Genomic DNA, 15,974 nt, shown 5'->3' on the forward strand with positions numbered 1-15,974 from the left:
CAGGTTGGTCACACTTGTCAAACATAGTGTTTGACAAGTGTGACCAACTTTTTACTATAGATGCAGCCTATGCCGCATCTACAGTAAAAGATCGAATGTTTAAAAATAATAAAAAAAATAAAAAAAAAGGTTATACTCACCCAGACATCTCCTCACCGGCGTCCGTTCCTCTTCCTATAGCTGGTATGTGCGCGCAGGACCTTCCGTGACGTCACGGTCACGTGAGCGGTCACATGACCGCTCACGACCAATCACAGGACAGTGACGTCATCGGCAAGGTCCTTCACCGCACATCAGCTACAGGAACCGAAGCGACAGCATGCAGTGGAGGCGGGAAGACATCGAGGGTGAGTATAGGACTATTTTTTATTTTAATTCTTATTTTTTGACCACTTATATGGTGCCCAGTCCGTGGAGGAGAGTCTCCTCTCCTCCACCCTGGGTACCAACCGCACATAATCTGCTTACTTCCCGCATCGTGGGCACAGCCCCGTGCGGGAAGTAAGCAGATCAATGGACCCCTAGGTGTGCGGAATCCCCTGCAATTCCGCATTTTAATGAACATGTTGCTTTTTTTTCCGCGATGCGATTTTTTCGTGGAAAAAAAGGCTACATTTGCACAAAAAATGCGGAATACACTTAAAATAATGGGAGGCATATGTAAGCGTTTTTTTCGCGTTTTTATCACGTTTTTATAGCGAAAAAATGCGAAAAAAACGCGAAAAATACTTAACGTGTGCACATGGCCTTACACTAAATAATACGATCGGGAGTGCTTCATGCCATGGGTTGTTCGTCTCTTGGGCAACTTTCAACATCCTGTTCGTAAGTATCCCATTTAGTCTTTCCATTTTCCCACTACTTTGGGGATGGTAGGGAGTGTGTAGGCCTAAATCTGACCCGACAGCTGACCAGATCTTTAGTGTTAGGTTTGCTGTGAATGCGGGTCACTGATCACTCTCTATCACGTCTGGAACCCCATATCTGCACACTATTTCTGAAAGTAGCTTCTTTGCAGTAGTCTTCTGGTTTCTCACTGGGAAAGCTTCTGGCCATCCTAAGAACACATGTACAACCACAAGGGCATATTCAAATCCTCCACTTGACAGCATCTGGATGTGGTCTATCTGGATCCTCTGGAAGGGGCACAGTGGTCTTGCCAGATGATGCTGGGGAACTATCTTCTCTCATCCAGGGTTGTATTTGCCGCAGGTCAAACAGCTGCTAGTGAATTTCGCTGTTAGGGTGGACCAGATGGGTCCAAAGTCATGTGCTATGCAATGCGAGTACCTGGAATCAGTATAAATGTTCACAGCTTTGCCTTTTGCAAGATGTCAGGCTTTCGTCTTCGCTATCAGTTCTGCTTCCTGGGCTGACAGGCTAGACGGTAGACTTCTGGACCATAAGATTTCTTGATTGCTGGTCACTGCACATCCTGTGTGGAATCTTACTTCACCATCTGCAAATCTGAAGCCATCTACGTAAAGGATCAACTCTGGGTTAGTCAATGGCTCATCCATTACATTGTGTAATCCTGCTGTTTCCTGTTGCATGATGCTGAAACAATCATGGTCGTCAGTCCGGAGCAAATCCAGATTCTTGTGAAAGGTATCATGAAGATTTTGAACTGAAGAGTCTATATCTGCATACACTTTGGGAGTGGGAGCAGAGTGGTCGGGTTGAGGACCATGCATCTCGAGATGGTGACATTGTCAGGCAAGAGCAGAGAGCACTGCAGGCGGAGATGCCTGGCGGTTGAGAGATGTTTCGGCTGAGTTTGGTTAAGGATTGCGGAGATGTTGTGCGGAGCCAGGATCTCCAGTGGATGTCCAAGAATGATGTCAGCAGTCTTTCCCAGGAGGGTGTGCACTGCAAATACCGCCCTCGTGCAGGAGGGGTCTCCCCTTGCAACTGGAAACAGGCGAGCTGAGAAGTAGCCTAGAGGTCTCTGCTTTTCCCTGTAAATCTGTGTCAGGAATCTGGCAGCATGGCCTTCTTTTTCCATCAGGTATAGACGAAATGGCTTCTCATAGTCAGGTAGGCCTAGTGCTGGTGCTGAGAATATGGCCGCATTCGAGAGAAGGAACGAGGTCACATTGACGCAATCGTACAGAGGCTGCATTAAGACCAAGGCATCAGGGATCCAAGTTCTACAGTATGAAACTACACCAAGGATAACCTGTAGTGTCTTGGGGGAGCCATCTTTTCCATTGTGGTCTTCTGGTCATCTGTCAGATGTTTTGTTTGGTGGGCAATACAGTTTCCTAGGAACGTCACTCACTTCTAACACCACTGGACTTTGGATTTTGAGCCCTTGCATTGCCGCTTGGCCAGGTAGAGTAGGAGAGACAAAGATTGGGCTGTCTTTGTGGGATGGTTGCTCTTCCAGGTCAGTGGGCCTGAGGCCTGAGAGACAGTTTTCTTTACTCCTGGTTGGGATTCAATCCCTTTGGCTACTGTGAGCAGGGTGTCCATTGCTGTTGAGCTGCATCACTATCAGTGGTTTCCTGATTGGTTCTCTTAGTCCATGCACAAAGGCCTGTGCAAAACATTTGTCTGTGCATATGTTCACTGGTTCTGTTGCATTCTTTGGTAAACTGGCATTGGATGCATCTCTGGGTCTAGCAGAATATTCATAGCATAAGGGCAGTGCCTCTATCTGCCCCTGCCTTCTTGATGCCTGTGGGTTACTTTTCTTAATACTGGGGAACATGTATGATGTTTCCTCTTCATCCTCATCAGAGGAGTAGTTATGATATTGTGTGCTGGGGTCATGCACGGCCTGATATTTGGACTTAAAGGTTGCCTTTTTGTGTGAGGATGTCCCCCTCCCCCCTGCCTTAGGCTGTGGTGGATTAGGATTATAGTTACATGTTGATGTAAATGTTGGCATCTCTGACCGGTACTGAGATTGTACATTATAAACAGATGGTGATGTCTCCCCCCCTCTGTACCTCGGGCTGAGCTATCTGATGCCTGATGTGTCTGTGGGCAGGGAGGTCACACTTTTCTCTCGATATCATAGCTGGCAATAGCTGTGCTTGGGACATCGAGAGTGCCTTGTGCTGTAAGCACTGGATACAAGGACGCCATGCTGTTGGGATTTGGCGTTGGTCCAGCTGGTAAGTAAAGAGGAGAATGAAGAGGAGAAAGAAGTGGCAGAGAAGGAGGAGAGGGGAGTGAGGAGGGAGGAGGACGAGAGAGGTGTAAAGAAGGAGGAGAGAAGGAGGAGAGAGGAGTGAAGAAGGAGGAGGAGAGAGGTGTGGCAGAGAAGGAGGAGGAGAGAGGTGTGAAGAAGAAGGAGGAGAGAGGTGTGGCAGAGAAGGAGGAGGAGGAATCATAGAATGGTAGAGTTGGAAGGGACCTCCTGGGTCAGCTAGTCCAAACCCCTGCTCAAAGCAGGATTCACTAAGTCATCCCAGACAGATGTCTGTCCAGCCTCTGTTTGAAGAATTCCATTGAAGGAAAACTCACCACCTCTTGTGGCAGCCTGTTCCACTCATTGATCACCCTGTCAAAAAGTTTTTTCAAATATCTAATCTGTGTCTCCTCCCATTCAGTTTCATCCCATTGCTTCTAGTCTTTCCTTGTGCAAATGAGAATAAAGATGATCCTTCTAGAATGTGACAGCCCTTGAGATATTTGTAGACAGCTATTAAGTCTCCTCTCACTCTTCTTTTTTGCAAGCTAAACATTCCCAAATCCTGTAAACGTTCCTCATAGGACATGGTTTGCAGACCGGTCACCATTCTGGTCGCTGTTCTCTGAATTTGCTGGAGAGGATAGATGTGTGAAGGAGGAGAGAGGTGTGGCAGAGAAGGAGGAGAAAGGAGGAGAGAGGTGTGAAGAAGGAGGGGAGAGGTGTGACAGAGAAGGGGGGATGAGGAAGAGAGAGGTGTGAAGAAGGAGGAGAAGGGAGTGAAGAAGGAGTAGAGGAGGATGAGATAATTCATCCCCCTTCTGTGCAGCCTGAGAGAGCATAATTGGAACAATGATGCCCTCACCCTGTAGGGATGGACGGGGAGCTCTACATGCTGCGCAAAATTCCCTATACCATAGATTCTGTTGAGAGAAGACAGCACATGTCCAACATCTCCCGTCCCCATATGGGGGAGGCGTTAATGGCTACACCTTTCCCCATCTTATACACATAAAAATAATTTCCTGGATTGTTCACATGTTTCTGTACCTCCTAAACAATAAAATTCTGCTGCTCTTTATAACATGAATTAGCATAATTCAGCAACTTGTCATCAACTAACTTCCCAGTTTTCCTTTCTCAATACATCAAACCACTCTGCAAGAATCTGCCTTCCTGGTGAATTTCACAGACTTTATACCTTCTAAAATTGCCCCATGTGTCTCCATCCTGCTCCATATTCCTGCACCATGTGTCTCCATCCTGCTCCACGATCCTGCACCATGTGTCCATCCTGCCCCATGTTCCTGCCCCATCTCTATCCATCCTGTCCAATGTACCTGCCCCGTCTGTCTCTATCCTGCACCATGGGTATCCATCCTGCCTCATCTGTCTCTAGCCTGCCCCATGTTCCTGCCCAATCTGTCTCCATCCTGACCTATGTTCCTGCCACATCTTTCTCATTCTTGCCCTATGATCTTGACCCATCTGTCTCATTCCTGCCCCATGATCCTGCCCCATCTTTCTCCATCCTGCCCCATCTGTCTCCATCCTGCACCATCTGTCTCCATCCTTCCCCATGATCCAGCATATGTGTCTCCATCCTGCCCCGTGTTCCTTCCCCATCTGTCTCAATTGTACCCAATCCGTGTCCATCCTGCCCCATCTATCTCCATCCGGCCCCATCTGCTTCCATCCTGCCCCATGCTCCTGCACCCTGTCTCCATCCTGCTCCATGTTTGTGCCCCATTTGTCTCCATCCTGCCCTGTTTCTGCCCCATCTATCTCCATCCTGCCCCATGATCCTGCACCATCTGTCTCTATCCTGACCCATAATCGTGCTCAATCTGTCTCCATCCTGCATCATGTGTCTTCATACTGCCTCATGATCTTGCACCATGGATCTCCATCCTGCCCCATGTTCCTGCCCCATCTGTCTCCATCCTACCCCACAGTCCTGCCCCATCTATCTCGATCTTACCCCATATGTCTCCATCCTGCCCCATGATCTTGCACCATGTGTATCCATCATGCCCCATGATCTTGCACCATGTGTCTCATCCTGTCCTATGTTCCTGCCCCATCTGTCTTCATCCTGTCCCATGTTTCTGCCCCATCTGTCTCCATCCTGTACCATATTCCTGCCCCATCTGTCTCCATCCTGTCCCATGTTCCTGCCCTATTTGTCTCCATCCTGTCCCTCCCATGATGCTGCCCCATATGTCATATTCCTGCCTTATGATCCCACCTCATCTGTCTCATTCCTGCCCCACGATCCTGCATCATCTGTCTCAATCCTGCCTCATGTTCCTGCCCATCTGTCTACGTCTTGACCCATGATCCAGCATATGTCTCCATCCTGCCACATGTTCCTACCCCATCCATCTCAATCCTGGTCCATCTGTTTCCATCCTGCCCTATGATCGTGCACCATGTGTCTAAAACCCTGCCCCATTTGTCTCCACCCTGTCCTATCTATCTCCATCCTGCCCCATGATCTTGCACCATGTGTCTTCATCCTGCCCCATGATCATGCACCATGGGTCTCCATCCTGCCCCATGTTCCTGCCTCATCTGTCTCCATCCTGTCCCATCTGTCTCCATCCTGCCTCATGTTCCTGCCCAATCTGTCTCATTCCTGCCCCATGGTCCTGCCCCATCTGTCTCTATCCTGCCCCACATTCCTGTCCATCTGTCTCCATCCTGTCTCATGATCTTGCACCATGTGTCTTCATCCTGCACCATCTGTCTCCATCCTGCACCATGTGTCTCCATCTTGTCCCATGTTCCTGCCCCATTTGTCTCCATTCTGTCCCATGTTCCTTCCCCTTCTGTCTCCATCCTGTCCCATGTTCCAGCCCATCTGTCTCATTCCTGCCCCATGATCCTGCCTCATCTGTCTCAATCCTGCCCCATGTCCCTGCCCCATCTATCTCCATCCTGCACCATCTCTCTCCATCCTACCCTATGATCCTGCACCATGTGTCTCCATCATGCCCCATCTATTTCCATCCTGCCCTATGATCCTGCACCATGTCTCCATCATGCCCCATGTTCCTGCTCCATTTGTCTCCATTCTGCCCATCTGTCTCCTTAATGCCCCTTGATTTTGCACCATGTGTCTTCATCCTGCTCCATCTGTCTCCATTCTGTCCCATGTTCCTGCCCCATCTGTCTCCATCCTGCACCATGTATCTTCATCCTGCCCCATTCGTCTTCATCCTGCCCCATCTGTCTCCATCCTGCTCCATGTTCCTGCCCCATCTGTCTCCATTCTGCCCCATGATCTTGCACCATGTGTCTTCATACTGCTTCATCTGTCTCCATCCTATCCTATGTCTCAATTCTGTCCCATGTTCTTGCCCCCTCTGTCTCCATCCTGCCCCATCTGTCTCCATAATGCCCCATCTGTCACCATCCTGCCCCATGATCTTGCACCATGTGTCTTCATCCTGCTTCATCTGTTTCCATCCAATCCTATCCTGTTCTTGCCCCATCTGTCTCCATGCTGCCCCGTGATACAGCCCTATCTGTCTCCATCCTGCCCTTTCTGTCTCCATCCTGTCCCATCTTCCTGCCCCATCTGTCTCCATCCTGTCCCATGTTCCTGCCCCATTTGTCTCCATCCTGTCCTATGATCCTGCCCCATGATCCTGTACCATCTGTCTCCATCCGGCCACACCCGTCTTCATCCTGCCCCGTGATCCAGCATCATGTCACGTTGCAGAATCATGGGGCAGGATGGAGACACATAGTCTATGTGTCTCTATCTTGCAGCCTAAACATATTGCGGCTTGCCGCTTTGAATAAAAAAAACACTTTCTTCTTACCTGGTCGCAGGCCAACAGCATCATCCCATCCAGTCATTTCAAGCGCGGATTCGCTGGTGAATGACAATGACGTCATGCGTCAGCGACATGCCCGCTGACGTAAGCTGCCAGCCTGTGATTGAACCTGTGCGGCAAGTTCAGTTACAGTGCAGCGCCCCAGAGTCCTGGTCGTTGCAGTACTGTGGCTCCGCCACTATGGGGAGCTATGGTGCGTCCGATGGCACTGAAGGAGTTCATCTGATCAGGTATCACAGACACCAATACATTTCACAGCCGGGCCTCCGGGGGGAGCTAAGGGTTCTATTCATTAGGCCACTCCCCACCATAGTGGGTAAACTGGGGGTCAGGCAGGAAGTTAGATCAGAAGCTGACTGGATTGGACGAAGCAACACCTAGTGGCAGAGGGTGTTGTGGAGGAAGAGACAGTAGGGTCTCTGTCAGGGGTGGGATCCTGAAAGAGGCTTGGCATTGAAAAGAACGTAACGGGTCCGCGCCAGCTCCGGGAAGCGGCGGGACCCAAGAAAGGACTAGAAGCGAGATAGATTGTGCTGAGTGAGAAACGAGATCAAGCAATAGGAGAATTCCAGTAGGGGTCGTGCTGTAAGACCGGAGCAACACTCTACTGAGGCGCACTACCGGTGGCCGGAACGCCGAGGGAGTATTATAACATCCAGCTTCAAGCAATACTCTAAACAGCGGCAGGACAGTCAGTTTAAGGCGGGCTGTCTAACACATATCACCTATGAAGTCTTGGGAGGCAATTGCGGGAGAGGGGCGTCTCTAGGGTCCCGGAAGAACTCCAGGCCTACCCGACAAACGGGTGCCGTTCTAACTGTAACATCAGGAAGGGACGGACTATTAGAAGAACATCATTTAATCGAGTTGTGAGGGAACTTAAGAAACAGACACAACAGTTGTGGGGTACTTTCCGTAAGCACAGCAGGGAAGGACTACAACACATAGCGCTAAGAAGGAAGGCACCGATTTCCACCTGTGAAGTGAACTCTGGAGGTGCCATTGGACCGGCCGGACTTGCGCAGCCTGGTGAACCGTATTCTGGACTGAGGACTCAGAGATCTCCAGTAAAGAGGTAAAGAGACTGCAACCTGGTGTCCTCGTTATTTATCGCGACCTGCACCCCACAACTGCACCGTTACAACACCACTTATTGCACCGGACGTCCCCCACTGACACACAGGGCCACGGACCGGGTCTAGCCACCGTGACAACCCCAGGACTGAGACCTAGTGGCCCGGCTCCGGGTACCCCTGGGCCCTGCGGCGGTGTGGGGGCGCTCCAACTGCACCAGCAGAATCATGCCGCCGGGGCCCAGTGAGCAGAACATGGGGGGCCCACTATGGCCCCCTTTGCTCACTGGGCCCCATATACCAGTAAGGGCAGTAATGCCATGATGGTGGCCCTGCTTGAAGCTTTCTGTAGGTTACTCAGCATAATCCTAGTGACAGGTTCCCTTTATAAAGCATTTTTTAGACTTTTTTCAACAATCCTCATTAGTGCAATCATACAACATACAAGCCTCTGTTTGCTTTGGTGATGCACTGCAGTGTACTATCTCTGCGTGTCAGTGTAATGCTGTTGGCCCCAAACACACTAGATAGCTGTCAGCCAAACGATCATGCTGACAGCTTTCTCTCCCAACTCCCCCGTATAAGTGAGAGGCTTATCTCCAGGGAGAACTATGGACCATCTTCTGAAATTCAAATGCCAGATCCTTCTCTCACCTGACATCATCTGCAATTTCAGCCGACTTTAGTCTGATGTGTATGGGAGCCTTTACAGTTTACTTAAAAAGAATGTTTTAAAATAATAAAAACACCACCACTGCTTGGGTCCCACATCAGTTTCTTAATTCCTGCTCCGTCCCAAAGAACTTGCAATTCCTACAGTCAGTCCGTTGCAGAGGTCGTGGCCAACATAGCCGATGCTTGGGAGCATGAACAGGATGTCTTAGTCAGCAATTCAACATATTTTCCAGTCCATGCAAGACAAGAGGGAATACAACATTTACAAGTTCTATCTTCTGATATACTTCCCCTTTTATTATCTCCAATAATTGTATTATTGCGTTGGATTATTTATGATATTACATCGGCTCATCTTTTCCCTATTCAGATTTCTGCAATATCGGATCCTCTCAGTGGAGATCTTCTATAGAAGAAATTTTTTTCTGATTGACTTACCAAGGATTTTCAGCATTGGGTAACTGTAAGGGTGTGACAGAGGCTGTCATGTGCCTCTCCCTCTCTAAACAGTGTAAGTATTAAATGTGTGCTAATAGTCACTGTTATACTATGTGCTGCTGCATAGAATTTTATGATCGTTACTGTATTCGCTTAATGGTATTATATACTAATTAAATGTCATTTATGCTTAGTGATTAGATAAAGATGTGAAGGATAAGATAAGAGGGTAGCTATAAATTAGGATACGATTGGGTTTAGTATAGTGGGGCACAGTAGAGTCAGGAAAACTAGGGTGCCAGTATAGGAATAGTCTAGGAAATAAGGGGATTTCCAAAGTGGGAGGGGTAAGAGTGAGTGAGTTTGTCAGTGGGATACTTCCTGATTCTCTAAGGCTGGGTTCACATTGCGTTAATGTGTGCACGCTAACGGACAGCGTTGCACGGCGAAAATGTCGCAATTAACGCCGTGCAACGGGTCCGTTAGCGTGCCCATTGACAGCAATGTAAATTTCTCCTGCAGCGCATCACTAGCGCGTGCCTTTTTTGGCTCGCGCTAGTGATGTGCCGTTCTTCTGTGACGCGCCTCGGACGCTGCTTGCAGCGTCCGCGGCGCGCCCGAGGTCCGTTCCCCGCTCTCGCAGATCGGGGATCTGCGAGAGTGGGGACGTTAACGCGACCCCTAACACGGCCCCTAAATAAACATTGCGTTAGCGCAATCCGCTAGCGCTAGCGCTAAACGGATTGCCCTAACGCAATGTGAACCTAGCCTAAGGGTATGTGTCCACTTTCAGGAAACGCTGCGTTTTTGACGCAGCGCTGAGCCGCAGCGTCAAAAACGCAGCGTCCAGATGTTACAGCATAGTGGAGGGGATTTAAGAAGAAATCCTGTCTCCACTGTGCGTTAAAAAACGCATGCGTTTTTCCCGCAAAAACGCACATGCGGTGCGTTTTTTCAGAACGCAGCATGTTGCTACAATGAGCAGAACATGCAGGAACACCGCAGGTGACCGGCCAGTGACCTCAGGTGCATTTTTGGTCAGGATTTTACCTGCATAAAATCCTGACCAAAGCCTGAAGCATACCTGAACGTGTACACATACCCTTACAGTCAGTGAGAGCAGTGTACAGTACTGTATTATAGTTGTAACGTTAAGTAAGAAATTGCTGGAGAGTGAACAGAACAGGCCAGACAGTATGGAAAGGCACAGAACGCTTGGGAAAAGCTGTATGCGGTCAGCCACCACTTGGTACGATGCTATCCCTTAGCTTAGAGAATCCGGGGCCTATGGCTCAAATCAGGACAGAGGAACCTTTATCATCTCCCAGTGAAAGGGAGCCGGAGTGGGAACCAGTACGGAAAACTGTGCGCAGGAATATGGGGACCCCAGAGCCAGGACGAGCATCTCAGATGCTAGAGGAGCCAGCAGTGAGATGGAAAGCTCAGGCTGAAAACATGAACTTGTGCTGTACTGAAACTGTCATGGATTGTTTGTTATCAAGTAAAGTTACACTGTTAATGCGGAATACGGTGTCTGTTCCTGAGTGTTTGACATCATCCGGAGATGGGACTATGGGATCAGCAGGATCTGCAAATCCAAACGTGAGTTTTGTGCAATACTCCCACTTCCCACATCAAGCGGGACATTATATAATAATAATAATAATAATTTTTATTTATATAGCGCCAACATATTCCGCAGCGCTTTACAACTTATAGAGGGGACTTGTACAGACAATAGACATTACAGCCTAACAGAAATCACAGTTCAAAACAGATACTAGGAGGAATGAGGGCCCTGCTCGCAAGCTTACAAACTATGAGGAAAAGGGGAGACACGAGAGGTTTTCTTTGTGGGGTGCCGGGGTGTGGGAACACAGCAGCCGCTCACTAGGACTACCACCCTGGCTACCTCACCAAACCACAGAAATATAATATCAAGTCTTTGCGCCATCTTTCTGTGCATAAAATTAGCCATCCTCCTCTCACCTGAGACCTATGAAATCTCCTCCAGAAAATCTCATTGTCAGATCCAGTAGAGACGACGTGAATTATTTACGCTTACATTGGTAAATGCTTATTAGCTGTGTTTGGCCTCTGAGCCATAACCATTGAACATGTTACATCCCTGCATTTGCAAATGTATGGTAGAGGTATTTGCACATGCACGCTATTATAGAAATACAGTCAGCTGATATTAGTTATAGGATGTATCCCTGACACCTATGATATTACATTGGCTCATCTTCTTCCCATTAAGGTTCCAACAGTATTAGATTCTCTTAGTGGAGATCTTATATATAAGAGAATTTTCCTGATTGACCAGTCAAGGATGGCTAGTGACAGGCACAAGATGGTGGAGAGGATATTACATGTCACCCTAGAGATCCTCTTCCGGCTTACTGGAGAGGTGAGAGAATCTGATGACGTCACATTACATTACTCTTATCTATGGGAATAACAGATGGACAGAACTGGAGAGGTGATGATTCTGGAAATGTCTGTAGTGAGATGTATTAACCCCTTCATTTTCGTTTTTTGCTTCCCTTCTTCCCAGAGCCATAACTTTTTTATTTTTCCGTCAATATGGCCATATGAGGGCTTGTTTTTTGCGGGACCAGTCTTACTTTTGAACAACACCTTTGGTTTTAACATATCGTGTATTGGAAAACAGGAAAGAAAAATTCCAAGTGACGTGAAATTGCAAAAAAAAGTGCAATCCCACAGTTATTTTTTTGTTTTGCTTTTTTACTATGTTCACTAAATGCTAAAACTGACCTGCCATTATGATTCTCCAGTTCATAGACACCAAACATGTCTAGGTTCTTTTTTTTATCTAAATGGTGAAAAAAACTTAAAAAAAAAAAAAAATGCGCAATTTTCCGATACCTGTAGCGTCTCCATTTTTCATGATCTCAGGTTGGGTGAGGGCTTATTTTTTGCGTACCGAGCTGACGTTTTTAATGATACCATTTTGGTGTAGATACGGTCTTTGATTGCCCATTATTGTGTTTTAATGCATTGTCGTGGTGACCAAAAAAACATAATTCTGACATTTTAACTTTTTTTCTCGCTACGCCGTTTAGCGACCAAATTAATAAATTTTTTTTAATTGATTGATCGTCCGATTATGAACCCGGCAATACCAAATATGTGTATGTTTGATTTTTTTGTTGTTGTTTTCTTTTGAATGAGGCGAAAGGGGGTGATTTGAACTTTTATATTTTTTAATTTTTTTAAATATTTTTAAAAAACATTTGTTTTTCTTTTGGCATGCTTCAATAATCTCCATGGGAGATTTGAAGATACCATAACTCGATTGACTATGCTACATACAGGCGATGATCAGGTGGGCGGCAGTCATAGCAATCAGGCAGTGACAACCATATAGGATAGAGGTATGCAGGAGACTTTTTTTTTCCATTCCGAACCATTGATGACCCGCGATCACGTGACGGGGTCACTGATAGGTGGGATTTCCATCCCGATGGTCCGAAACGCGCGTTAAATGCTGCTGTCAGAGTTTGACAGCGACATTTAAAGGGACTCTGTCACCTGAATTTGGAGGGAACAATTTTCAGCCATAGGGGCGGGGTTTTCGGGTGTTTGATTCCCTTTCCTTACCTGCTGGCTGCATGCTGGCTGCAATATTGGATTGAAGTTCATTCTCTGTCCTCTGTAGTACATGCCTGCACAAGGCAATCTTGCCTTACGCAGGCGTGTACTATGGAGGACAAAGAATGAACTTCAATCCAATATTGTAGCCAGCATGCAGACAGCGGGTAAGGAAAGGGTGAATCAAACACCCGAAAACCCCGCCCCTATGGCTGAAAATTGTTCCCTCCAAATTCAGGTGACAGAGTCCCTTTAATGGGTTAACAGCTGCGGGAGGATCGCAATTCCTCCCTTGGCTGTTAGCGACACATGTCAGCTGGTCAAAACAGCTGACATGTGCCTGAAAAGATGTGGGCTCACTTCCGGAGCCCACATCAAACGAAGGGTGCCCGACATTGACGTACTATCATGCCCTATGTCGGAAAGGGGTTAATGTGTCTCTCCATAACCAGGATTACACAGGAGTAAGGAAGACCTCTAGTGAGCGCTGTCAGGACCCTGTGTCTGAGGAACGGGAAAGACCCCTGAGCCCAATCACCAGACCTCCACCTCATCCCCTTATACATGAGGACATCAATGACCAGAAGATCCTAGAACTCACCTACAAGATGATTGAGCAGCTGACTGGAGAGGTGACATTGCTGGGAATGCTGGGACATTGTATAGTAACACTATGAACGGATCAGGGGGTTGACTGTATCATTTTATGTATAAGGTGCCTATAAGGTGTCAGGATGTCACCGTCTATTTCTCCATGGAGGAGTGGGAGTATTTAGAACGACATAAAGATCTCTACAGGGATGTCATGATGGAGGTTCCCCAGCCCCTCACATCACCAGGTAATAAGACTAAATACACATGGCCTATAATTATCTGTATGTAAAGATTTAATGCATTCCCTGTTTGTGTTTCCTCAAGTTTTATCTTTTAAGAGGACAACACCAGAGAGATGTCCCCGTCATCTTCTTCCACAGGACTGTGAACAAGAAAATCTTAATGTTCCTCAGGATCATCAGGTAAATAGAGAGGTGTCATGAGATCTCCCCTATGATGTGTAGACAATTGTGAAGGCCTTGTGCTCAGTCTTGTTTTATCCACCAGTATTAGATTGCAATTAAATGTCTTTTATGCCTAGTGATTAGAGAAAGATGTGAAGGATAAGATAAGAGGGTAGTTATAAATTAGGATAGGATTGGGTTTAGTATAGTGGGGTACAATAGTCAGGAAAACTAGGGTGCCAGTATAGGAATAGTCTAGGAAATAAGGGGATTTCCAATGTGGGCGGGGAAGTGTGAGTAAGTTTGTCAGTGGTATACTTCCTGATTCTCTAACAGTCAGTGAGAGCAGTGTACAGTACTGTATTATAGTTGTAACGTTAAAGGCCCCGGCTCACTTAGCGACGCTAAAGCGATCCCGACAACGATACGACCTGTTAGGGATCGTTGCTGCGTCGCTATGTGGTCGCTGGTGAGATGTCAAACAGTGAGATCTTCCCAACGATCGCTGCTGCGATCTCACTGTTTGACATCTCACCAGCGACCTGTAGTGACCTGTACAACGATGTCACATGGGAGCTATTATGACGATTCAGTGTCTGAGTCATCAACGAGGTCGTTGGTAAGGTGTCAAACACAGCGATGTGTGCTACCCAGCGGGACCTCAACGATCAAAAAAAGGTCCAGGCCATTCCGACACGACCAGCGATCTCACAGCAGGGGCCTGGTCGCTGCTACGTGTCACACATAGCGAGATCGCTACTGAGGTCGCTGTTGCGTCACAAAACTTGTGACTCAGCAGCGATCTCGCTAGCGATCTCGCTTAGTGAGACGGGGGCTTTAGTAAGAAATTGCTGGAGAGTGATTTAGGAAAAGGCAGAACAGGCCAGACAGTATGGAAAGGCACAGAACGCTTGGGAAAAGCTGTATGCGGTCAGCCGCCACTTGGTACGATGCTATCCCTTAGAGAATCTGGGGCCTATGGCTCGAATCAGAACAGAGGAACCTTTATCATCTCCCAGTGAAAGGGAGCCGGAGTGGGAGCCAGTATGGAAAAGTGGGCGCAGGAATATGGGGACCCCAGAGCCAGGACAAGCATCTCAGAGGCTAGAGGAGCCAGCAGTGAGATGGAAAGCTCAGGCTGAAAACATGAATTTGTGCTGTACTGAAACTGTCATGGATTGTTTGTTATCAAGTAAAGTTACACTGTTAATGCGGAATACGGTGTCTGTTCCTGAGTGTTTGATATCATCCGGAGATGGGACTATGGGATCAGCAGGATCTACAAACGCAAACATGAGTTTTGTGCAATACTCCCACTCCCCACATCAAGCGGGACATAATGTTTTCTTTGCGGGGTGCTAGGGTGTGGGAATACAGTAGCCGCTCACTAGGACTACCACCCTGGCTACCTCACAAAACCACAGAAATATAATATCAAGTCTTTGTGCCATCTTTCTGTGCATACAATTAGCCATCCTCCTCTCACCTGAGAACTATGAAATCTCTTCCAGAAAATCTCATTGTCAGATCCAGTAGAGACGACGTGAATTGTATGTCTTTTCTAATTTTCTGCTGTGATCTCTTCCGCCAGAAGGTTCAATCCGTAAAATGTTTCTGTATTTAACCCGTTTATCTTTGTGCTGTTCTTGCTTTGTGTGTAAATCTTTATATCATTATAATTTTTAGGGCCTTTTTTTTCTTTAGCATTGAGCTTTATTTTTTTCTATATCAAATCTAATGTTTAATAAGCTTGCTCCTTGCTGCTCTAAATGTATCCAAAAACTCAAAGAAGAAAAGTAAAGTAAAAGGGTAAGCATAGTAGAATCATAGAATGGTAGAGATGGAAGGGACCTCCTGAGTCATCTGGTCCAACCCCCTGCTCAAAGCAGGATTCACTAAATCATCCCAGACACATGTCTGTCCAGCCTTTGTTTGAAGACTTCCATTGAAGGAGAACTCATCACCTCTCGTGGCAGCCTGTTCCACTCGTTGATCACCCTAACTGTCAAAAAGTTTTTTCTAATACCTAATCTGTGTCCCCTCCCATTCAGTTTCATCCCATTGCTTCTAGTCTTTCGTTGCGCAAACGAGAATAAAGATGATCCTTCTAGAATGTGACAGCCCTTGAGATATTTGTAGACAGCTATTAAGTCTCCTCTCAGTCTTCTTTTTTGCAAGCTAAACATTCCTA

At 47.2% G+C, this 15,974-nt stretch overlaps 2 protein-coding genes across 2 annotated transcripts in view; both read left to right on the forward strand.

Annotated features, from left to right (window-relative positions):
• Positions 1–15,974, forward strand: part of LOC143767471 (uncharacterized) — a 432,524-nt gene that overhangs the window by 236,306 nt on the left and 180,244 nt on the right. The window lies entirely within an intron of this gene.
• The window catches only part of LOC143767452 (uncharacterized), a 43,998-nt gene continuing 41,094 nt past the window's right edge, over positions 13,071–15,974 (forward strand). The window contains exons 1-3 of the mRNA XM_077255792.1: positions 13,071–13,417; positions 13,501–13,624; positions 13,704–13,801. Of these exons, the coding sequence (XP_077111907.1) occupies positions 13,394–13,417; positions 13,501–13,624; positions 13,704–13,801 (246 nt within the window). The 5' untranslated portion in view covers positions 13,071–13,393. The remainder of the gene's footprint in view (positions 13,418–13,500; positions 13,625–13,703; positions 13,802–15,974) is intronic.

The sequence above is a fragment of the Ranitomeya variabilis genome, chromosome 4 (assembly GCF_051348905.1).
Source record: "Ranitomeya variabilis isolate aRanVar5 chromosome 4, aRanVar5.hap1, whole genome shotgun sequence".
In the NCBI taxonomy this organism is placed as follows: Eukaryota; Metazoa; Chordata; class Amphibia; order Anura; family Dendrobatidae; genus Ranitomeya; species Ranitomeya variabilis.